General features: G+C 43.3%; 1 protein-coding gene across 2 annotated transcripts in view; it reads right to left on the minus strand.

The window, feature by feature from the left end:
- Nucleotides 1–3,470: 3,470 nt before the first annotated feature.
- The window catches only part of ttc27 (tetratricopeptide repeat domain 27), a 157,482-nt gene continuing 136,762 nt past the window's right edge, over nt 3,471–24,190 (minus strand). For both annotated transcript variants that reach the window (XM_084076719.1, XM_084076718.1), the window contains 4 exons: nt 11,892–12,089; nt 11,144–11,255; nt 6,556–6,656; nt 3,471–5,866 (listed from right to left, as the gene is read on the minus strand). In XM_084076719.1, the coding sequence (XP_083932845.1) occupies nt 5,741–5,866; nt 6,556–6,656; nt 11,144–11,255; nt 11,892–12,089 (537 nt within the window). In that variant the 3' untranslated portion in view covers nt 3,471–5,740. The remainder of the gene's footprint in view (nt 5,867–6,555; nt 6,657–11,143; nt 11,256–11,891; nt 12,090–24,190) is intronic.

Raw genomic sequence — 24,190 nt, forward strand, 5'->3', positions numbered from 1 at the left:
TCACCTGATCAGATCTTCACTCAACTGAACAGGAACACTCTGTCAGTTGAAGGTTCTGGAGCTTCACCTGAGACAATGCTTTCCAACCCTTGCACTTAAACCCCATACGTGTATGGGTAACCGGAGTCCCTCAGGGCCCAATACTAGTGTATTCTCTGTTTTCTGTTATTGTGGGGAAAGCTTTCGCTGAAAATAGCAGATCGACAGGCTCACAACGCAAGGCGTTGTCGATCTGCTATTGTCAGCGAAAGCTTTCCCCACAATACAGATGCTGGTGTTTAAGTGGTTTAAGTATGAATTGTTCCAATGCCCCCCCCCCCCCCCCCCACACACACACACACACACACACACACACACACACACACACACACACACACACACACACACACACACAAACCCAAGTTGAAAGTTGGCTCTCTTGGAATGCCTTTGGATTTATGGATATGGACACATACCTTATCTTCTATGTATGAAGAAGTTTGGAATAAAAACTATGCCAGAAAAAAATGTATATTACATCATGTCAATTATGGCTCGGAAATAGCAAACAGATATAGACACAGTTGGAAAGGAAGACACAGATAGCTAAGATAGTGGGTAATGTTTTATGTAAGACTATATAAAGCATGTGTTGTCATAGTCTTTGAGTTATACATTCACTTTTATTTCAGTCACACATACTCCAACATTAAATCAAAGCAGGCACTTTGGTGCGTCAGACAGCCAGGAATTCAGATAGCCATGTGCACGCCATCATTCATCCCAAAGGGTCTACATGAGTTGGTCTCCACATCATCATTCATCCCAAAGGGTCTACATGAGTTGCCGGACCACAGTTGCGCGGGTGAGCATTCCTGTGAACGCTTCTAATTCTCTACGCTCATGACCCAAGTAATGCCTAATTTATGCTCCGTTGTAGGATGGTGTCCTTGCGCTGAAAATAGCAGATTTACAAGCTCACAAGGCGTCACATCCGTGCCACACCACCATCAAACGACGGAGCATAAATTCTGTATTAGGGTTCATTGCCATGCCGGGTTGAGGGACCTTCGGGGTTGCTTGAAGGTGGTCCAAATGGACCATTACAGGTCTGTAACTCTGAGAGTGTACAAATGGGTCCATTTGGTTCCATTTTTACACTCTCAGAGTTATGCCATAGTGTCATAGTAAATCAGTGTCATACATATTCTGAAGAAAACCTGGAGACTGACATTCAGTCATTCGGTCTCATGATCAAAATAAGAACATTTAGCCTATAATGTTATGCCACGGACAAGGACAAGTCTTGCAACGGACACATTTGTCCGTGTACGGACATATTGATGACCCCTGGTATGAGTGACGCTGTAATCACTTGGGTAACCGCTGGGTAAGTATCAAACACTGACTCATTGTAACTGTCTAACCCTCTGTGGAAGATTATAGAGATGACTTGGGGGCCATCATGATGGGATTCATTATGAGTTCAGGGCTGTTGTGGGTTGTGCATCACATTTATGTTTATTGATTTAAGAGCAAGGACCAATTTGGAAATGAGGAATTTCGGAAACAAGATTCTTCGAATAAAAGCAACAATTAAAAGTACTGCACCTATAACTATACCCACTCGCTGAAACATTTCCACAATGAAATTACCTGTAAATTAAATAACAGAGAAATCGGATTATTCTTCATTTTCCAGGGGACTCCGGGTAATCCCCACAGGGACGTCAGACCCCACTTTGAGAACCATTACATTATTGGATACAGATTGTGTTCATATGGCGGCTGAGAACTTGTTCCCCGCTTACGCCCCTAAAGAACATGACACCCTGTTTAATCAACATGTGTGCTTTGGAAAGAACTACGGGCGCTGTGACGTCCACTGACGTTTGTTTCCTCTTGAGAAATGAATTGTTGCCTTTAAAACCACAACATCCCCGGTGGGGTTTGAAGAGGGTGTTAGCAGTGTCATGAACCATTCTTATTTATAGAGGAAAAAAAACACATTAAACCACAAACATTTTCCTAGAAAATGAAATCTTTGGGTGTAACTGAGGGGGGATGAGAAAGAGAGAGAGAGAGAGAGAGAGAGAGAGAGAGAGAGAGAGAGAGAGAGAGAGAGAGAGAAAGAGATAGAGAGAGAGAGGTGTGTGGGTTCATGAGCGAGAGAGTGAGCCTGTTGAAGAGAGAGGTCTGGTGCCTAAAGAGACAGATAGACAAGAGGGGGAAATGGAGGAAGAGACAGAGACGGGTGGAGGCCGGGAGGACGTTTCTCTGAATTTGACACATGGAGGGTGATGGTAACCAGAACCCACGGACTGTGTAACAGCATCCCCTGGAAAGGGTGGGTGGGGGGCGGTGGGGGGCGTCCGCCAACATGTGGGGAAAGACATGCTGGCAAGGCTATGAAGAGGGTTGCGGTCATAGTGTGTACTGTAATCATCACTGATGATGCAATGTGAAATAGTTGGGCAGCGATGCAATCATCAAGTGAGTGAAGCCCTCATCTGGGTCACAAGGACAGGCATAGCATTCATGAACGGACCAAATACTCCCATCTGTCCAGGAAACCAAAGTCACAGGATGGGGACTCGAAACGGACGTCAGGGCTAGATAAAGAACCTCAAGATGTGTCTGGGAATGGGCACGTCATGCTCTGGAATGTTTAGTTCGTCGGTGGCCCTTAAAGAGACAAATTGAAGGGGATATCGCTGGCTGACCCGCATTTAAGAAAGTCGACGTGGAAATTGGCTAATATGACAGTTTTAGTGGGAAACCTGCCAGGCTTTACTGCATTCTTCGTAGATCTTAAGAGTTTATGAAGAAATGAACAGTCAACGATCGCGAAAAGCTTGAGGGCATTAAAAAAAAAAATTGGAAGTAGGCCTACTGTAAGAGAGTGTTTCTAATGGGAAATCATTTGGATCCCAGTCAAAAAAAACTAGCCTCTGGTAATGAATCAATCATAATATGCACTGCAAAACCCTGAGTGGCAATTTAACACAGACTTAAATGAACCGTCAGGATTCACAGTGTGGGTATCTGGCTGAGCAGACCCAAGTAAATTAGCCTCCTTCTCGTCATTTTGCCAAATGACCCCCCCCCCCCCCCCCACACACACACACACACACTTACAACACAACAGTCTAACGTCAGAGTGGTGGTCCCTAGCAGTGATGTGGGGTGTGGGTCTTTACTTCATCTGGCTTACAAGGATGTTGTCAGGTCCTCTCTGAGAAACACCAGGAATTCTGGGACGACAGGTCAGAGGCAAGACAAGCAAACCTCTGTTTGCTTATATCAAAGGCTGTCCTCTACAATGCTGACCTAATGGCTGCAGAAGAACCACATGATGTTTGTCTCTGAATACCATTTGGAAGAGCTACAAGACCATTACAGTCTCTATCCTGGATGTGATATCAATTATAATGCTAAGATGGATGATGAAAGAATCCAAAATGAGCCAATGCTTTTTTTGTGGTTTTTATTTCATCACTGATGTTTTAGGCTGGAAATGTGGCTTTGATCATTTAGTTTGGTATGTAAACAGACAGCTGTGTAGCGAAGGGAATCGTGGCTTTGAGGCTAACCAGTGCCTCAGGACATTGCCATGTACTCTATCATACCTGTTGATTCTCTTACACTTTGTGACACTTTAACATTCCAAACACCCGGCTCTGAAATGACAAACACAATGCATTTACACCATGGGAACAGAGGTGAGTGGCTTTACAAATACAATACCACTAGAGTACATGCTCCTATCTGCCTTTTATAAAAAGCCCTTTACAGCCCAATCAGTCACCCGCAATAGGTTTTCCCTTCAAAATAGAAAACACAGGCCATCTTTTCAACTGTGACAAAGCGACAGAGGCAAAGGAAAACATCACATCTATGATGGTCATAAAAACAACACAGATAAAAAACAAAGCAATGCGGGGGTCATCTTCCCATTGGGAGAGAAGAAAAACCCATCAGAGCGAAGATGGTGGGATCCTCCCTGTGCTATAGCTGCAGGGCATGGTGATGAGGCCAGATACATCATGTGCATGTGTGTGCATCGGAGTGTGTGTGTGTGTGTGTGAGAGAGCATCTAGGCATTGAACATTTTCTCACCTCTCTGTGGGAGGACCGTGCACTGAAGGATTGTACATGTGTGTGTATCCAGACTAGCGAGTGAGTGTGTGCATCAAACAGGCACGCGCACACCAGTGTTGCCATGTCTGCTTATTATAAGCGACTATGGGTAAATATAGGTTGTTTTTTTGGGCTTGTTTCTAAAGTGTAGTTGCTTATTTGCTTCCAAATGTTTAATTTTTATTTTAACCAGTGGCTCTCAAATATTTTCATGTATAGATCCCCAAATAAATCTGAAAATGTTTAGTGCCAGGGAGCCCTGTACCAGATTTGTGTTAGAATGTTTCAAAAAACACTTCCAAATATTCCACATTTTATTTCAAGACTTTTTGGCGATGCGACGTGTTGTGAGCTTGTAGATCTGCTATTTTCAAATAGCCGATGTATACAGTATATACTATAGGTTTAAAGTGCTCATGTGGCCTAGTTGCATCTTTTTGGGCAGGTTTTCCTAGACCTGGTTGCTTATTTCTTTCACAAAATCTGGCAACACGGCACACACACACACACACACACACACACACACACACACACACAGTGCGCGTGTGCACTGCATGGGATGACACGTTCATTCCCAGTGCCTCTGAAGTGATGAATGTCCACACTCTGGGCTCCTGTCTCTGGAGCGGCTCTTAGATTTCCCTCACATTCTTACACTTCTCATTTTCACAGCAGTCGGTGACACCACCCGCATACCGCCCTGGGGTTGAGGGCGGGGGTCCGGCGTCCCCACCCTCATACTGCCCTGGGGTTGGGGTTGGGGGTGGGGTTGGGGTTGGGGTGGGGGGCGGGGGTCCAGCGTCCGAGCACACAGAGGGGGTTGTTAGAGGGGCTGGTGCACTGTAGTAATAATAATAATGAGGCTATATGGGCTGGCTTGTTTTTCTGTTTATACTTTTTTATTCATGATGACTGCAAGGCAACGTTTTAAGATTGCTTTCTGTCAGTTTTAAACTATAGAGTTCATGGTGTGACTGTTGGACTGTTAAAAGGCAAATCTTAAATCACTACTGAGGAGGAGTAAGTTTAAGAAGAGGACTGTGGAATGGAAATACCTCTGTACTGTTACTGACTGCAGATACTTAAAATTCTATTCAGTAGCAGCTCTAATGATTTTTTTTCAACACGTCATTAGCTTGAATGAAGGCACATTTCGTTGAAATACAAATTGATTGGTTTCATTACACTTTCTGCAGAGAAATACATTGATTAAACTGTGATAATCCAACATTTTCAAATCCAAAATGATACTGAAGTGGGTATGGTACTTATAAGTACAATACTCAGTTTAGCCTCGAACCCTCGATGTCGATCAACATGAACCATAATAGAAAAAATACATTTTGAACATACATGAAACATGAAAGTAAACCTGACAATAAACCTTCCTTTGGCTTTACATTTCTAGTTTGTCTGTCTATTAGTCTGTTTTATGCTCTTGCATCACAAGTAAATTGCTGTGGTTTTACTGGTTTGATTTTAACTCAAGAAAGTAGAAAGTGTGTGCTAAGCAACAGACACAGCTGAGGATTGTAAAGTTTCAGTCTCTATTCATTTAGTGTCCACTATTGGAACGTTTCCATAGTGTCTGGACCGCTGCTAGAGGAGAAAGGGCCGGTCATCATTCTGATTGGCTACGCAGGGCGCCACTCAGGTCCTGCAGCTCTGTGATGAGCCGCTCCAGTTCTGTGACACTGTCCCTTAGGTCATCGCTGATCTCTCCTGTAGCCACGTCTGTGTGAGTTTGCTGAATAAAAAGATGAAGAGGAAAAGGTGAAAGGATGCTGAGAGCCAGTGCTAGATTACATTTTAAGCACATAAACCTATACTTCGTTGTACGTCAATTAGCAAAAATCTCTGTATGCATGTACTGTATGTAGGACCCATGGAAGTGCAGTGTCGAGTGTGAAGGCGATCGGACAAGAACACGTATCTTGGGAACCACTCATCCGATCAATTTCGCACTTGACGAATGTATTGCCGAGAACCCAAAGGGAGTGCAGTGTCGAGGGTGAAGTCGATCGGAACAGCGGTTCTCCAGACAGAGCCCAGCTCAGAGCAAGTACATGTATTTTGAGAACCTTTCATCTGAATGACTTAACACTTGGCGGATGTATTACTGCGGACCCAAGGAAGTGCCAGAACTAGTTTTTATATATTTAGCATAATACGTTTTGTTTGTGTTTGTTTAATAAATGGAAAAAAACGTGATTTTGAGATCTGTTTCATTATACAATGAGAGTGAATGGAATTGCTACTTCCAGCTTCTTGCTCACAGAGCACAGAAGCAACAGATAATTATGATGGAGAATATTTGGACGTATACGACCACCAGGTAGGTAGAGAACCCTACTGTAGGTACTAGCGAAAGTTGAAGGTCACTATAGACCAAAGTGGTAACAGACACTGTAGAGTGTCCGTCTGATCAAACAGTACCTTGGCTTTGGTGGCCAAACTCCTCAGACTGAGTCGTGTGGAGGACAGCATCGGGAGAGCTTCCTGGGGTTTAGTCTTCGTCTTACTGCAACTGATGGTGACTGACAGAAAGGGACACATAGAAAAACAGATTATTCATTAACCCATTAAAAACGAGAAAGCATCGGTGTCATTTTTGATTTTTGCGTTGGCTATTCAAATACAATGTTTGAAAAAGGAGAATACCAAACTGAATTAACATTGTTCCCCATGTGCTGTTGTACTGTGCTCTCCGCTGTCATCTAATAAAGACTGATTAAAAACAAATGTTTTTGACAAAGACTGAGCAGAACAGAGTTTGAGAGGAGAGAGGAGAGGACGCATGTAGACTAACATTTAATAAAGTTAAATTATGGATGGAATGCCGGCAGAATGGAAAATCCTGTGACACAGACATCTAATCTCACTTCATTCAACAACTATGGACGGACACGCTGCTTAGTGTCCAAGGGTAGCGGTCTGTAGTTGCACTGGACAGCTCCCAAGAATGAATGCATGAAACTGCATCTAGCGCCGCGTCGGTACTTAAAAAGGCTATGCAGAAAGCCCCATGGAACAGATACACAGGCAAATGTTAATTTAACCCGGCCTGAGAGTCAGAGTTAAATTAACACTCCAGATTTTGTGAGGATTCTCCATTGTACTGTTCATGAGGAGGAGTGAAACGGAAACATGCTTTCTGTAATATTGTAATATCAGCATATCAATAACCTATTCTGGGAGGCAAACAATCGGCAAAAATAGCTCACGTTGTGAGCTTGTAGATTGGCTTTTTTCAAAAAAGGAAAAAGGACGGGGCCTAGTATAGAGCCCTGGGGGACTCCCGTCAACGAAGTATAGATGGTTTAAGTGTTTAAATGTTTCCCAGTGGGGATAATGAGGCCAGGGTCATTGACACTGTTCCCCAGGGCCTCCAAGGGGTCTAGAAGGGATCATTGGCGCCCCAGACCTAGGTGAACCCACGGAACCAATGGCTAAATGCATGACCAACAGATACCATATTCAGTGTGGAGCACAGGATGACGGATGGATGGAAAAAGGTGGGTGGATGGTGGGCAAAAAAAGAGAGTGCACCGTACTCTCCCGAGGTAGGGTAACGAGCAAGTCACCCTTAACCCGAGGACGACCTTTCGGGATGAAAGAGAGAGTGACTGAGATGGGGGTGGTGGAACCGTAATGCCTGACTTATACTTGGATACGCATTGTGTCACACACCAAATATAACAGATGTACAAACTCACAGCAACACTTATTATATCTGGTGAGCGACACCGGCCCGCAACCAAGTATAAGTCAGGTTTAAGAGATTAGGAGAGACTGAACATAAGAGAAATACAAATGGAGGACAAAGTGGCAAGAGAGAGAACAATAGACAGATGAAACGGGGCTGCTTGAAGGCGCACATCATAATTCAATAAAAGCTCATTCAACGACAACGCAGGATAATTCAGTTGAGTTGTTTACATACGTAGCGTAAAGAGTGTTCCGTTAACCTTCCTGATTTCATGCTATCTTGGCATACTTTATTTAGTGGCTGAAAGTGAACTGCCACCTTCCAAATAGGCTCCAGGCTCATCAATCATTTTCCTCGGGTCATAAAACTGCAGTCATATTCGCACGCGTGTGAACGTGGTCTTGCAAGTTACCGTTGCGAGTCAACGGCGGTTGTGCGGCTAGATGGCAAAATAAAGATGTCTAATGTAAACACAACTGCGCTGTGCCGTGTGATGGCATGCTGGCTTAAAGTCTTGTGTACTGTACACACGTCTGAACTACCATTCGATTATGCATCTAATATTATAGTACTCCACACGTTGAGAATTGTACCTTGAATACTCCAATTATAGCATTTATTAAAATGACAACTAGTAATTAGTGGTTACTTTGTGTGTGTGTGTGTGTGTGTGTGTGTGTGTGTGTGTGTGTGTGTGTGTGTGTGTGTGTGTGTGTGTGTGTGTGTGTGTGTGTGTGTGTGTGAATGTGCATCTGAGTGAGTGTGTGAGTGTGTGTGTGCGTGTCTGTCAGAGAAAGAGTCTGACAGAGTAGGGAATGCAGCCTGTACCAAGTTGACCCCAGGCGGCTTGCAAATGAATACTTAGGCAATGACCTACTGTATATCGGCCAGGCCTGTTTAATCATCTCCCATTATCACTGTCCCCAACAACATGATCAAAAAGGCATTTCAAAAACCCACATCCAATAGCTCAATTAACTCTCCAGCAAACATGGCAACAACATCGTGCAGCATCTATTTGGGTTCATCTTTTACGATCCCAGAGTTACATTTACACCAAGGATTTTACAGTTTACTCAATTGTTGGGCGTTTAAGAATGAGCAGCTTCCCCTTTTTGTCTAAGGTCAAATGTACAAAGTTTGAGTTCTATTGGGAATAAATTCCGCTGTGTTCTGAGTTCTGCACATGATAGACTGTCTACACACAAGGCTCCGTCCCGTGGTTTAAAAGAAGGGCTCCGAAAACAAATGATTGATTGTTGCTGCGTGATACTTGCTGGTCTGATGACAGAATATTGATAGGCCATTTCCCCGCAACGTACGGCTCTTCCGCTGTTTACCGAGTCACCTTTTATCTTCCTCTCGCACGCAGGGAAGGAAAAACAAAACAAAACAAAAACCAAAGCACAGAGCCCATTTCCCCTCTTCTCTCTCTCTCTCTCACTTTATCTCTATCTCTCTCTCTCTGCTTCTTGTCGCGGCAACGCGGCAAGCATTTTTTTTCTGCCTTCGCTGTGGCTGGAAAGGTCAAACTGCTGTGATTTATGAATGTGGTTCCCAGCTCTTCTCCCTGTTCTGGTTTATCTGTCCTGTTTTTGTAGACTTTCTTTTCATTGATGTCTTGTCACCCGTCCACGCGGAGGCAGAATCCTGGCCCGGTGGGGGCTTTATGCTGGCCTCAGAGGAGTTACTGTAGGAGCCTATAGGGAGGGTGGGGTTCAGCTCTTTGTCTTGGTGAACCACTAGCAGCTACTCTCCTACAGAACGAGAGACGGATCAGAGATCTTCGCGTACCGATATGTCTGGTGACATCTAAATTCAAGGAATGGGCTAAAGCTGGGTGGAATTTCTTTTTTTTCTTTTCAATCCAATGTATAGTTGTTCGGGCAGTGCTTCATATTACGATAGTATCAGGATTGGTTCTCAAAGCAGCGGGTATAGATATGTTAGTGCTGCTTTTCTCCACCGTCCAAAACCCATTCTTGAATTTAGATTTCAACATCAGTATCGGGAGGTGGAGATCTCTGATCGTCTGGCTACGCAGAACTAAGTGGAACGGGACACATTGGGATTCATAACACACTGTGTGCGTCTGTGGGTGGGTGTGCGTATTAGTGAGACAGAAAGACTGAGCGATATGCGGTGTGCAGAGGATGAGATCATAGTGTGACAAAGAACAAGGTGTGTGTATCTGCAACTTGTGTGACCTGAGTAAAGATGAGCATCACTGAGCCACTGGGAGGGAGAGGGAGAGGGGGAGAGAGAGTGAGAGAGAGACACAGACAGACAGACAGACAGACAGGCGGAGAGAGAGATAGGGGGAGAGAGAGAGGGTTGCAAGGAAATACATAGTGACAGTGTAAGCCATCTCATTGCTCTCTGTCACATTGCTATTCCTTATATGATGGCACCCAGTAGTCCCCCCCCCGCCCCCCCAGCGTCCTGTCTAATGTTTAATTCAGCGCAGTCTCCTGTTGTAAAGAAACCTGGGGATTCGGAGATTAACAACTTTACTGGAGTCAGGCTATAGGACACAATGCTGCATCTGCCTCACGTCTCCCTCTGTCCCCACCTCCCCTCCCCTCAGCCTAATCTCTCTCTTGTCTCATACCGCCATTCTGCCCCGCCCCCCCCCCCCCCCCCCCTCCACTCTCCACCCTTGGAGAAAGGCAGGAGTAATAGTTATGGTTGGAGAATGATGGCTGGACGGACGGACGGAAGGGTGAGCAGCTTGTTTGCCTTTTTTGCGGTTGTTTTTGTTCGTTTTTTTTACCATGTCCTTGTCCATCCATCATTGGTTTCCCCAGGCCTAGGGGAGACGTGACATTAAGCCTGATCGAGTGCCTTGCCTCGCCTAAAGACCCAAACGCAACGCAAAGCATCACGTGTGGCGATGGCGTGCCGAGAAATAACGTTAACAGCGTTGATAGTGGAGAGGTTTGTGTGTTTTGTGTGTGTGTTTGAGTGTGAGAGAATGGCTAGAGACATTAAACTAAAGCCTCTGAATACTAGGAAGAAGAAAAATAAAAAAATAAAAAGTAAAAATGCATTTACTGTATTATATCAAAGACTCCACTAAAATCTGAGTGAATATAAACATTCATAACTATTATAAGGGGTATAATAACAGCATGGGTTCCCGGTGGATCGATTCAATTTTTTTTAGGGATGGCGGGACAATGGATTCACATAACTAGGGCGATGCCCGTGGGGAACGCATGCCCCTCCGGTTATGCAGTACCCCCGTGTGTGTACCTCTGGTGTGTCGATTGCGTGCGTGCGTGCGTGCGTGCGTGCGTAGGATGAAGTTCTCACCATTTCCCAGATCGACAGCTCTCTTTATAACTTCCTTGAAGGTGCCGGTGTCTTTCTCCCAGCCACCGACTTGGACTTCACAACGATGAGCCTTTGACAGGAACTGCAGTGCCTGAAACATGCAATGACACACACGATTATTGGTAAAGAATACATTTAAAAAAATTAAACAAGCATTCAGAAACACACACGACACACTCTCTCTCTCTTTCTCTCTCTCTATACAGTATATACTCTATATAGTCCATGTGAGTCTTGAAATCCATCATACACCATGAAGCCAACGTCTTTAATATAATTTCTCATTAGCAATGAACCAAACAGGTTAATCCCCTACATAAATAGCACTAATGAACATAGCAGAAACCATGGCCACTACAGCATGACTATAGCCAAGGAGAGGGGAGGTGGAATGACAAATCATGGCGCTGCCATATAGGCCATAAGGTTGCACTTACAGTGCGACTGGGGCCATAATAAAAGAATGGCTTCATCAACAACCCACTGCTAATGCCGTTAAGGCATTGCAAGCCATCAATCATCACACAGAGCATGCAGAGTGGCGTTAAATTAATCTGCCGCACATTCGTTACAATCACCTATAAGTTATTAATGAGCCTATAAATAGCTTATTAACAGAAGATGGGTCCATTATGTGTATTACTCTTCCGTGCCACGTGTGATGCATCATGTGTGGAGTGTGCACAAGAAAAAGTCATAGGGATGCTGGGATGTCGTTGGCAGTGACCTTTTCATCGTCCTCTGGGTTGGCGCTGTGGCCATCGCCGCACAGCTGTGCATACAGCCGCCATATTTGAGCGTCGGAGCTGTGGCGGGAGGTGACGCGGCCCATGAGTTCTTGGACTTTGGGGCGGAGCGACGCCATCTGCTCGCCGCGCTTGTCCGGTAGGTTCTCCACCACCGCCCGCACTAGAATCTCCAGAATCTGCAAAAAGGAAAACATGGAGTTGTGAGAGTTGCATTGGAATGTAAAGGAAACACTCCAGGACTTATCATGTGCATACCATAGTGATGTCATGCATTGGCTATGTCCGTTGCATGTTTCTACATCCAGTCCTGTGTGGTCCAGTCCTATGGAATGTATGGAATGCATGTGCAAATTAAACATATTCAAAATATAATAAAACCCAACACATAAAAATGGTGAAATGGTGACTCAAAAATGGGTCCCGACCCATTGTTTGGGAAACATTGCAGTAGTCCACCACCTCAAGCCGCGAGACATAAAACAACGTTACACGCAATGACACTCAGTAAGGAATGATTACCACGCACATATACATGTGAAACCAAAGCACACCATATAGCGTTACACATCTACCCTTCCACCAGTAGAAGTTCCATACCCATGTGTTTGACTGTGGCACACAGTGCCTGGGAGTTTTTACGAGTGCCATCTGAGAGGACATGTTTCACACCAGACAATCTTCTGCATGCATTCACTTTCATATCTTTGCACTAGAGCTGGACGAGTGCCATTTGCTCCTCTCTCTAGAATTTCAAAACATGTTCGGCACAGGCAGGATTGGAAAAAAAAAGTCTGGCAGACGTGTGTGTGTGTGTGTGGCGTCTGTGCCGTAACGGAAAATAAAATACAAAAATAACCCAAACAAAGAAAGACAGATGTATTCATAATCACAAGTATCGTCTGGCAATTAAAACAGCTTGTGTAAACAGCCCACGGCGTTAAACAATAACAAGACATGAATTCCAACCCCCCCCTCTCTCTCTTCTTGTTTACATATACTATGAATCAAATATTCTCTAATGGGAATGGAGAACAATGTCTTATCTGATGAAGAAAGAAAATTACTTTTGGAAAAGCGTAGGTGTGGTTAACGCAGACTGCACGCTTTCACACATACATACTCTACACCAGGGGTCTGGGAACCCTAGGGGGTCCTCAGAGTTACTACAGGGGGTCCGCCAAATCTTTGTGATATGATTTTTTTTTACATTAACCACTTGAACCCAAGCATCCCTTCTCTGAGGAGAACTTTAGCCAAAAATAGCCAATCTACAAGCTCACAACGCCTCGCGCTGCTAGGCGTTGTGAGCTTGTAGATCGGCTATTTTTGGCATAGAGTTATAGGTGTAGAGGGAAAATAGAGCAGCAAACGTTTATCTGAAACACAATTTTATACAATATAGAGGGGGTCCCTGCTTCATCTCTCTCTCAGCTAGGGGGTCCTTGGCCTGAAAACGTTGAAGACCCCTGCTCTACACACCTTTCACTCATTTATATACTTCAATGAATGACAGCGTTTTTGATATTCGATATTCTACCAATTCTCTATTACACTCTACAACTACTCTGTTGCAGTCTACTACTGCTCTATTACACTCTACTAGTATTCCATTACAGTTAACTACTCTGTGACAATCTTTCACTACACTACAGTCTATTTACTACTCTATTACACTCTGCTATTATACTCTATTACACTCTTCTATTACTCCATTACAGGAGTCAGTGAATAAGAGCGGGGGGAAGGGCGGTGATATCAGAGGGAGACATCTCTGAGGTTCACTTCAACGTGCAGCCTAATAAATCCAGGAAGTGCCGTGGCGTATCGGGCCTCATCCTGTCTGCCCAGACTGCACCCCCTAAAATCCTCAATGTTGATTTAACTCTTGACCCGTACGGGTTCCTTTTTTTACACTTCCAAGAACTACATGAACACTGAGGATTTTGCTGTGGTGGCGCGGGAATGATATTTATGAAGGCAATACCAATGTTTCTAGAAGGAGGCATAAGGGCTGGGAAACATACGGTACAGGGGGGGGGGGGCGAGAGACAGAAACAGAGAGAGAGACAGAAAGAGAGCGGCTGCTGTCAACTTTCAAAAGTTTACACCAAGCTAACCTTTCCTATATGGATGTATAAGTATTTCTGACAGAAAATGCTTAACAGCTCCGTTTACACTTTTATTTATTCCAATTTATATTTAATTGTACATACATTGTTTTGTTTGTTTTGTTACACTTTTGCTTTGGCAATGTAAACGTATGTTTTCTCGTGCCAATAAAGCTCCTTTGAATTGAATTGAAATTGAGAGAGAGAAAGAGAGAGCGAGAGAGAGAGCGCACGTGGAGTCGGTGCTTACATTTATGGAGCGGAGAGAAGCAGACACTGTATTGAGGCTACAGGGTGTCTGTACTGTACGAGTATTCCTTTCTTTATGAGTATGTGTGTGTGTGTGTGTGTGTGTGTGTGTGTGTGTGTGTGTGTGTGTGTGCGCGCGCGAGATGACACACGTGAGTCAACGCATGGACGGTGGGATAGGGTGGTGGGTACTGCTGCCATGCCTGCTTATTATAAGCGACTTTGGGCTACTTTTTCCTGTTAAGTTGCTTGTAAATTATCGGTAGCTGCGTGTTGCAGGTTTTTGGGCTTGTTTGTAAAATGTAGTTGCTTATTTGGCCTTGTTTCCTAATGTTTAAACCCAGTCTTTCTCAAACCTTGTGTATTTGTTCACAGACCCCCCCACCCCTCCCCCATCGAAACATATTTTGTGCCAGGGATCCCCGTACCAGATTTGGGTTTTGAAAAATGTTGAAAATGTTTCACTTTTTTCCCCCAAGATTTGTTTGAAAATAACCTACAAGCTCACAAGAATGAGCGTTGTGAGCTGTTTTCAAATAGCCGATGCATACAGGTTTAAAGTGCTCATGTTGCCTATATAGTTGCATCTTTTGGGCTTGTTTTTTCATAGGCCTGGTTGCTTATTCCTCTCACAAAATCTGGCAACGCTGGTGGTGGTGGAGGGCGAGCTGTTATTTCCCAGAAAGCAGCTCAGGTTCCTTTGAAGCGGTGGCCCTGACTAGCGGCGGGTCTGTCAACGAGCAGCGGGAGCCCCAGGTGTCTGCTGGGATATAGGGTTTCTTTCTACATTATTTCCCCCCCTTTGATAGTTCCATGGGAAGGTTGGGAGCCAAGTCACCGAAACCCGACGCCCCCGCTCACGGTGGGCGCTTGCTCGTGGCTGGCTACCGTACGTCACCGGTTAAGTGGTGGTGGGGGGGGAGTGTTTTTGGCATTTGTTGAAACGCAATTATGCGTCTGAAACATGGTGAATTTGGAGGATTTCTAGGATATAATAGCATTATGTCATTAGCTGCCACAAAGCTGTTGTGAGTGACAGACCAGACTCTATGGCCATCTCTCCAAAGTGTCACTGCTCAGCAATTACGACATGGGGAATCTTAAAAACCCTGTGTGCTATCTGATGACCATATGGTTTACCCTAACCAGAGCTGATTTAATTGTCTACAGCAGGGGTCTTCAACAGGGGGTCCGGGACCCCTAGGGGGTCCTCAGAGTTACTACAGGGGTCCGCCAAATCTTTGTGTGATATCTACATTAACTACTTCAACCAAGCATCCCTATTCTGAGGAGAACTTTAGCCAAAAATAGCAGATCTACAAGCACACAACGCCTGGCGTTGTGCGCTTGTAGATCTGCTATTTTCGGCAAAGTGGTTTGGTGTAGGGAAAAAAAAAGAGCAGACTAAGTACAGAGTGAAAGGTCAGGTTTACTAAGTATTATTTAAGTGCATGGTTAAATGTCTGGAAATACACATTAACATGAATCCAACATGATAGTGCTGTGAAACAAGTCTATGAAGCTGCCTATGAAATCTATGAACAAAATAAATATTTTATACAATATATAATGGGGGTCCCTGCTTTATCTCGCTCTCAGCCAAGGGGTCCTTGGCCTGAAAACGTTGAAGACCCCTGGTCTACAGCACAGAGGATCTTAACTGCAACAACGCTCCTGTGCTATAATTAATGGGCTATGTACCAAGCAGCAGGTACTGTAGTACTGGCACACAAAATGTAAGGATTGTGTGTTTTTTGCATTGTGTGTGCATGCGTGCAGTGGTGTAAAGTAACTAAGTACATTTAATCAAGTACTGTACTACAGTACAATTTTGAGGTGTTTTTACTTTACTGGAGTATTTATATACTTTTCTACTCCACTATATCTCGGAGGCAAATATTGTACTTTTACTCCACTACAATTATTTGAAAACGTTACTAGTTACTTTGCAGATATAAATTATTATACTATAAAACATATATTAACCACTTTAGCCCTATCTTATACATAGGCTACTTGAAAATAGCCAATCTACAAGCTTGCGTCGCAATACAACGTGTTGTGAGCTTGTAGATTGGCCATTTTCAAACATTTTACTTTTACTTTTGGTACTCTCAAGTATATTTTGATGCCAATACTTGTACTTTTACTCAAGTAACACTTTGAACACGGGCCTTTTGCTTGTAGCAGAGTATTTCCACATTGTGGTATTGACACTTTTACTTAAGTAAAATATCGGAGTACTTCTTCCACCACTGCGCGCGTGTGTAATCTGTGTACGTGTGCATGGAGGTGCAGATGAAGAGAAGCTGTGAGCAAACAGATGTGACATCTCTAAACCAGCGTGGACGTGTAAACAGACCTGAGAGAGACGGTCTCCTCACCATGCTACCAGCAGCACTGTGCTCTAGTCTGGACCCGTTCCAAACCATGCTACAGAATGTTGGACCAGTTCCAAACCCCTCTGCCGTCCAACTAGCACCCCTATCAGACACTTTACTGTAGCAGGCCACCCGGACAGCTGTGCTCCAACTGTTGGCTATCCTGAATTTCATTGGTGTTGTAAAAAAAAAGAAGAGACATTTATCACTTATAGATTTTAGAATTTAGAGAGGAATTTGTGCCTTCACATAATCTCACTGAGATACAAATAATGTTGATGTATTTTTATGGTTTACCAGGGTTTTTATTTAATCATATTGATCACGTATTTTAACTTAATTTGATGTGTAGTTGTATTGATTAAATGCCAAATAAATAGAATCAAATCAAACGTAAACGCCCCTGTAAATAGTACAGTATGTATTAAATGTATTTTGACGACAGACATTAGGATTATGTATTATGTATGATACTACCGTATGGTACACAAACCATGTTTTAACCGTCTGACAAACACCAGAAGTGTTGCAGAGAATATTTGTGACATATTATCACAACATAACTGAGGTGTCTAAACCTGTGTGTGCAGTCGGCTAAAGGAGCCTGTAAACTGTGAATAGTGTCAGGAGACACAGGTTCCTAGTGAGTGCAGGGACCGTTTCTTAAAACGTCTCTATATGTATTTAATTTGAACAGACGTGCATCTACAGCGTGTCTCCTAGAGCAGTGGTTCTCAACCTTTTTAGGCTGTGACCCCCCTAATCATATTTGAACTGGGGGACCCCCCCCAACCCGACAAGCACTTGAAATTGTAGAGTTAAGGCATTACATGTATTTTGAAAGATTAAATCCACACATAAACATTGTGAAAATAGCCGATCTAAAAGCTCACGCCTTGCAACGCAAATAATATATTATTTGACAATTTGGCCAATGTTTGACCAGTTTTTAGCATCATTTGTTGTTTACGTTTGATGCAGCAATGGTCTTATTTTTTATTTTATTAAAAAGGTCTTAAAACAGTGGTTCTCAAACTTTTTCATGTCAAGGACCCCCAAATTGAGACTTATTAGCCCGCGGACCCCCATTTGAAAAGATAAGCCAGGTACCCCCATAAGAGAAGATTTTTACGGCTCTAGCAGTGATTCGCAATCATTGTAATGCAGTTTGACATGCATTGGGCTACGGACCCCCATTTAATGGCATTTCTATCTCTGGGACCCCAATTCATATTGTAAAATCAATGTTAATTTAACTCTGAGAGTGTACAAATTTGGTTCCATTTGTACACTCTCAGAGTTACAGACCCATAAGGGTCCATTTGGTTCCTATAGTATAAATCATTTAGCTGGGGACCCCCTGGTATCCCCTCAAGTACCCCTGGGGGTCCCCGGACCCCACTTTGAGAACCAATGTCTTAAAAGTCCTTAAATTGTCAAAAAAAACATGTGGGCTCCAGACCCACATGTTGAGAACCACTGTCCTGGAGGGTAATAAAGTCTACCAATAGGGCAGAAAGAGGGCACTTATGTAAGGTGTTTAAAACTACGCTGCCCTCTCACCTTCAGATGACCCGTTCAGCTTTTGAATAATCATCATTATAACAGATCTATGACGCAATGATTTATACACGTCATATTTTGTAATTTGCTGACCCCCTTCAAAAAGGAGATGGTTTCATCTCAAGGGGTTATTCCCAATATTTCAAACATAGGGCAGAAAGAGGGCGCTTATGTAAGCGCGTGTGTGTGTGTGTGTGTGTGTGTGTGTGTGCGCGCGCGTGCGTGTGAGTGAGAGGGTGTGAGGTCTGCTCTGGGGACAGCGGAGAGGAAAAGGTACAGAATCCACCCATATGTCTCAACCTGCTGTCTCAATGGCATAAAATAACATCCCTCTCCCCAGGGAGTGTCTCTCTCTCTCTTTCTCTCTCTCTCTACCTCTTTCTTTTTTCTTTTTTGGCTTGCTGAGAAAATTATAGGCCTCCCAAGTTGAAGTTCTACAGTAGCTGAGATGTGCTCTCTAACAGTGGTTCTCAAATTTGGGTGTGGCGGACCCCCCCAGGGGTCCTTGGGGGGGGGGTTCCCAGCAAAATGCGTTGTTAATACAGCATCACATTTGAACCACTTTATCCAAATTTTATACACTGGCTATTCAAAAGTAGCAGATATGCAAGCTCACAGCGTGTCACTTCGTGCCGCCCTGTGAGCTTGCACATCTGCTGTTTTGGAAAGTGTTTGAATGGTTTTTAATCTCCTCTTCTGGGGGTGGCTCCTGGCACAAAACATTAATTAAATTGTGATATTATCAAACATAAATATGAAACATAATTATCAGCCAGTCTACATTTCCGAAAAGGAACTGCACGTATTTAATTCAGTCTGACCACAAGGATAAAGGAAGGAAGGATAAAACATTCCCCTACCGGCCATGAAAATCAATGACCAGAGTGGGGTTATCAAAAGCAGAGGCATGGAATTCCCCGCCCCCCCCCCCACCTCAGCAAATCAAACTATGTCTAATAGTCTATCTAGGCTACAGGAAAGGCTGGGTACAGAAGCCCACGAGGTGTTCGCTTCCGTGTACCACAGCTTATCAGAAAGCTGTCACCCTGCCTCATAAGTACTGTAGCTGTTGGGGAGGGGAGGGGAAGGAGGGGGGGTGGGTGGTCGGTCCACAACCAGTCTCAGTTGGGGTGGAAGACTGGAAGTATAACAGAATGTGTACAACTGACATCTTTCTTTGGCTACGGATGGGGAGCCTTCCTGCTCTGTCTTGTAGGTCATTCCAACATGGAAGTATTTTCATGGCTGTCCGTTCAATTTGAGCATTTCCCCCCTACTAAAGGTGAATGAATGTGTCAAATGAATACAAAAATGACCACGTCAAATGTCCTAATTAATCATTTTGACTCTTTCTACTGCTTATCAATGCAGCGTGAAAAGCGTGACCACTTCAAGAGGAAAACCGTATGGATGGCTCAGTCAGATTCCCGCTGTGTCTGGTTATGGTGTGAAGAGAGGAAGTAAGGTGAACGACAGACTAAAGGCATGGCGGTTTATGTTAGTACAACCAATTGAAATAACAGTGAGAGCAATAAAAATGGAACCTGTGCAAAAGACAGTGTGAAGTTCAATGTATTCTCCGTTGTAAGACGGGGTGAAAAAGAACTGATCTAGAAAATAACACAATTGTTCTTTTTAGCAAGCAACACCGTTGCAAGACTATAAATGAAGCTTAGCTGTGTGCTCAGACATGTACAGTATATAGACTGTATATAGTATTGTATTTGGAAGTGTATTTTATAATTAGCGCCACTGAAGTCCAACCACTTTCAACCTGGTGTCCATATATTGGGCATGTCATTATAGGCAAAAAAGAAAAGAAAAAGAAAAGTTGCCACAATTTTCAATATCGCTGATCTTATCTACAAGCTGATGCGTTGTGAGCTTGTAGATGGGCTGTTTTCGGTATTCATCGTATGACAAAGTATATAAGACTTAAATGGCTAAAGGGCAAGACCACTTTTTTGACATTTTTATAAAAAATAAAATAAAAATAGCACCATGTTTGGTGATGTTCTATATTGTCAGAATCGACTTTGCTTGCATTCGTTTAAGGGATAAAAGAGCTCCCCTGAGCCTCTTCACAGTATAATGTAAGTCTGGGGAGCATATTTTGAATTATCAATTTCTAATCAATGGAGCAATTATTTTGTATTTCTTGCCCACCTTTGGAGTTACATCATGGCAGGGTAACAACACAACCCAAACCTCTACCACAGTGGTCTAGCCCTTTAAGTATGCTGGGTAATCCCACACTTCCGTGCACTCTCCTCTTGACACATTCTGTAGGGGTGGAATGCACTGTGCTGAGCGGCCGACGTCAGTTGTCTGTCAGTAGCCTCTTCAAAGTACTCTTTCATTCCATGTCTATTTCAGTGTATGCATATTCTAAAAATGTCCCCTGAAGACACAAAGGAAGAAGAAACAAAAAACAGCCAAGATACAAAGACGTGAAATATGAAGACGGGAAGGCGATGAGAGAGCGATGGAACGAGAGGGTCGAGAAAAAGAGGTGGGCTGACAAACTAGTGCTTCCGAGAATAGATCTGATTAAGTGTTTAACGGAGGTATGACGCTAACTGTCACCGCTGTTCAAGCAAAACATCCTTCAAAGGTTGCCAGTTTGCTGTTGGTAAAAATAGCACAGCAAATATATATATATGTGCCGTGTCAAATAAAGCTTAGGAGTGATGCATTGAAATTCTGACAGGTTTGTTTTGTTGGAGGGTGGATGAAAGTACATTTAAAGAAAATGTCTGTTGTGATGGAGACAGTTCTGTGCCAGTCTGTGTATGAAAAAGGCATGGGTTTCCGAGGCTAGTGTGTGTGTGTGTGTGTGTGTGTGTGTGTGTGTGTGTGTGTGTGTGTGTGTGTGTGTGTGTGTGTGTGTGTGTGTGTGTGTGTGTGTGGGGGGGGGGGGGGTTATACACCAACTATTATGAAATAAACAATAAACACTCATCAGCCAAATGTGAACATCGTTTAATGTGTCTCGCCAAAAGGCCAAATCAATTCTAGACCTGAGAGACTGACGGCTTAGTTTTTTTTGCAGTAGAGACGGAAGGAGGACAGAGACAAGGAGACGGGGAGTGGAGTGAGGACTGGGCTTTGAGAAACCAGGAGATTTGAGAAAGCAAAGCCAAATCCCAATTACTTGGAGATCTTACTTCATTCAAGCAGCTGAAAGTCACATTCGGGCTGGCGCTGACCTTTTCATCTTGCGTGCTTTTACATTTCGGAGCCTAATTGATGAGGCTGCTTGCAACGCGGTAGGCATAAATGAATATTTCGAGCGAGAGAGAGAGAGAGGGGGATGGATGGATGGATAGATGGATAGATGGATGAATGGATGAGAGAATGGCGGCGGGATGACAAAAAGCGTAATTTTTTTTGTACCTCCCATGGATTTGTAAAAGATAATTTAGAAGAGAATGAGTTAAAGTGACAGGATATCATGGTTAGATAGCACATGAATCATGATAACTAGTACAAAGGAGAGAACAGTAATGCGTGCATGTGTGTGTGTGTGTGTGTGTGTGTGTGTGTGTGTGTGTGTGTGTGTGTGTGTGTGTGTGTGCGTGTGTGCGTGAGGACTGGAGGGAAGGTGCTTGACAAGCATGCATTCTGGCTCGATACAATCTGAAGGAACATGTTGCCCCATCATCTCTCTCTGAGGCACTGAGTTGTTATTTCAACCATTCCCACTGGGCTAAGATGTCTTCCTTAAAAGTTAATTGCTCAGAAGCTGCGGTACTGCATTTATTGCAGGGGTGGAGTAGGTGTGTGTGTGTGTGTGTTGGGGGGGGGGGGGGATTTGAGAAATAATAACACTGAAATTGTTATTGCTGGCTTCGCCTTGTTTATTTGACGCTGATGCTTAATTTTCTACTTAGCATGCGTTGGCAGATATGCAATTAGTGAGATGCAATTCAATGAGCCTTTTTCCCCCAGTTTTTGTAAATTATTTTGAAAAGGCAACCCCAATGAAAGAGATTAATTAGCACTACCGGAGAAAATCTACAGATAATTTGTCTTTTGAAAAGACATTACCCCCTGGGTATATCACACAGAGTTACCATGTTATTGGAGAGCTTTCTCCATGTTAAAAGGACACACTAAATCAGCTTCTACTAGTCCCTGCGCCCTAACTACATGCAGGCTTGTGACCACGACCGTGACTACAGATGCCATAGCCCGTGGCTGAAATGCAAATAAACAGCTTAATTTGGGGAAAAGTGAAAAAAGCAGCTTGTTAGTCACTGCATATGCCGAAGGACAATGCACATGTGCATTTTCAGATTGAAAATTGGCCAACTCACTGAAGAGAAAAATGCATGAGAACAGTCACTTAGAGGTAAAGTAAGTGATATTTTTTGGTAAAAACAAAATGTGGGTGACAAACTTCCAGCCAGTCAGGCTACTATCAGAGAACCCATTTATCAGCTTAAAATTTATAGTGTTCTAGTTGCAATTTTGTCTGCTCATTTATTTGTGTCATCACTTCTAATTCCACTGGTTTAATCTGTATTCTGTGTGAATTCTCCATCCTGATTGGATCAAATTGGTATCTCAACCTGAAAATGCATGTTCTGTTTAATAAAGAGCTGGAGAGACATGGAGACTCCTGTTACTGAACAAACACTTTATAGCAATGAGTACTATGAGAATATAGAGCTATTTAAAGGGTCTACACCATGAATTAAGAAAATAATAATAATATTTAATATCATATTGTTTATGTCCCTCAAACGTTTTTCAAAAGGTTTGAGCCTAAATCAAGCCTCAGATATACTCATTCCAACTAACTTCTCTCTGGCTTATAAAGCACTTTCACCTGCAATACCACATTGTCCTGTTTGACACGGGCACTATTGAGCCAGTTTGTATGCATGTTATCTCCTGGTTCTGTGTGGAAAAAGTAAAACAAAAAATGAAAAAAATAAGAAAATATTATTATTTTTTCTAAAGATTTTTTTTTTTTGGTTGGAACTGAAAAACATGAAGAATTGTTCCCTGACGTGACGTAGGCAGGGGGAACAAATCTGACGGACTGTTTTCAGACCAATTTACATAAAAAACACAGATAGCCTATGAAAGCCTGCATGCTCGAAGTCAGGTATTTTTTGGAACAGAAGAGAGGTGGGGGAGACCAAAAACACACAGAAATGAAGAAAAAGTTAAAATTCATGGTGTAGACCCTTTAACACTTATTTTAACTAAAGACTATCACTTACCCTACCTTTAACTGTATAAATAAATATCCCCATCTGCCGATTGGTTGTGATGCCACCCAGACAACAAAACCAATAATCAATTACAACCACCCATGGCCATCCGTCCGGAATATGGGACAGCGACTGTTAAGTTAAAATACTGCTTTATCAGTCCTTGCATGTGATTAATGATTAATGTGCAATTTCAGATCGATTGGCCAACCCACTGAGGGGGGGAAATGCATTGGATGAGGATGGACAGAGTCTTGATTGAGCGACAGAGTTCACAAAAACTATAAACATCGTAACACATTGATTGCCAAGATCGCATTGATGCGTTGAAACCACTAGTTTTCAGCGGGCCGAAGCCCCAAAATGGCGGATCGCGGTTGGAACGTTGTCGTTTCTATGGATACACAGATCCCTCCGCTAACCCACGGGGACTATTTTGTGTGTGTTTTTGGGACACAATGTCGGTTCCACAGCGTTTCAAATATCATCGGATTGAGGCAATTATACGCTGGCAAGGGGATAGAAAACGTTGTTGTTTTATGTTGTTTAATATATTGGCAATCAATGTGTTAAAATTGGGAAAAGTGGAAAATCAGCTTCTTCACTCCCTGCATGTACTGTAGCAATAGTCAACACACATTGTTTGTTCAATGGACAGAGTTTTGTTCATTTTATAGTAGGATGTCAGTAGAGAATGCATTTCATTCCAAAAGCACCTTCACCAGGATTTAGGAACTGCATATACAGTAAC

This window comes from Gymnoscopelus microlampas (assembly GCF_963454915.1).
Source record: "Gymnoscopelus microlampas genome assembly, chromosome: 13".
Classification (NCBI taxonomy): domain Eukaryota; kingdom Metazoa; phylum Chordata; class Actinopteri; order Myctophiformes; family Myctophidae; genus Gymnoscopelus; species Gymnoscopelus microlampas.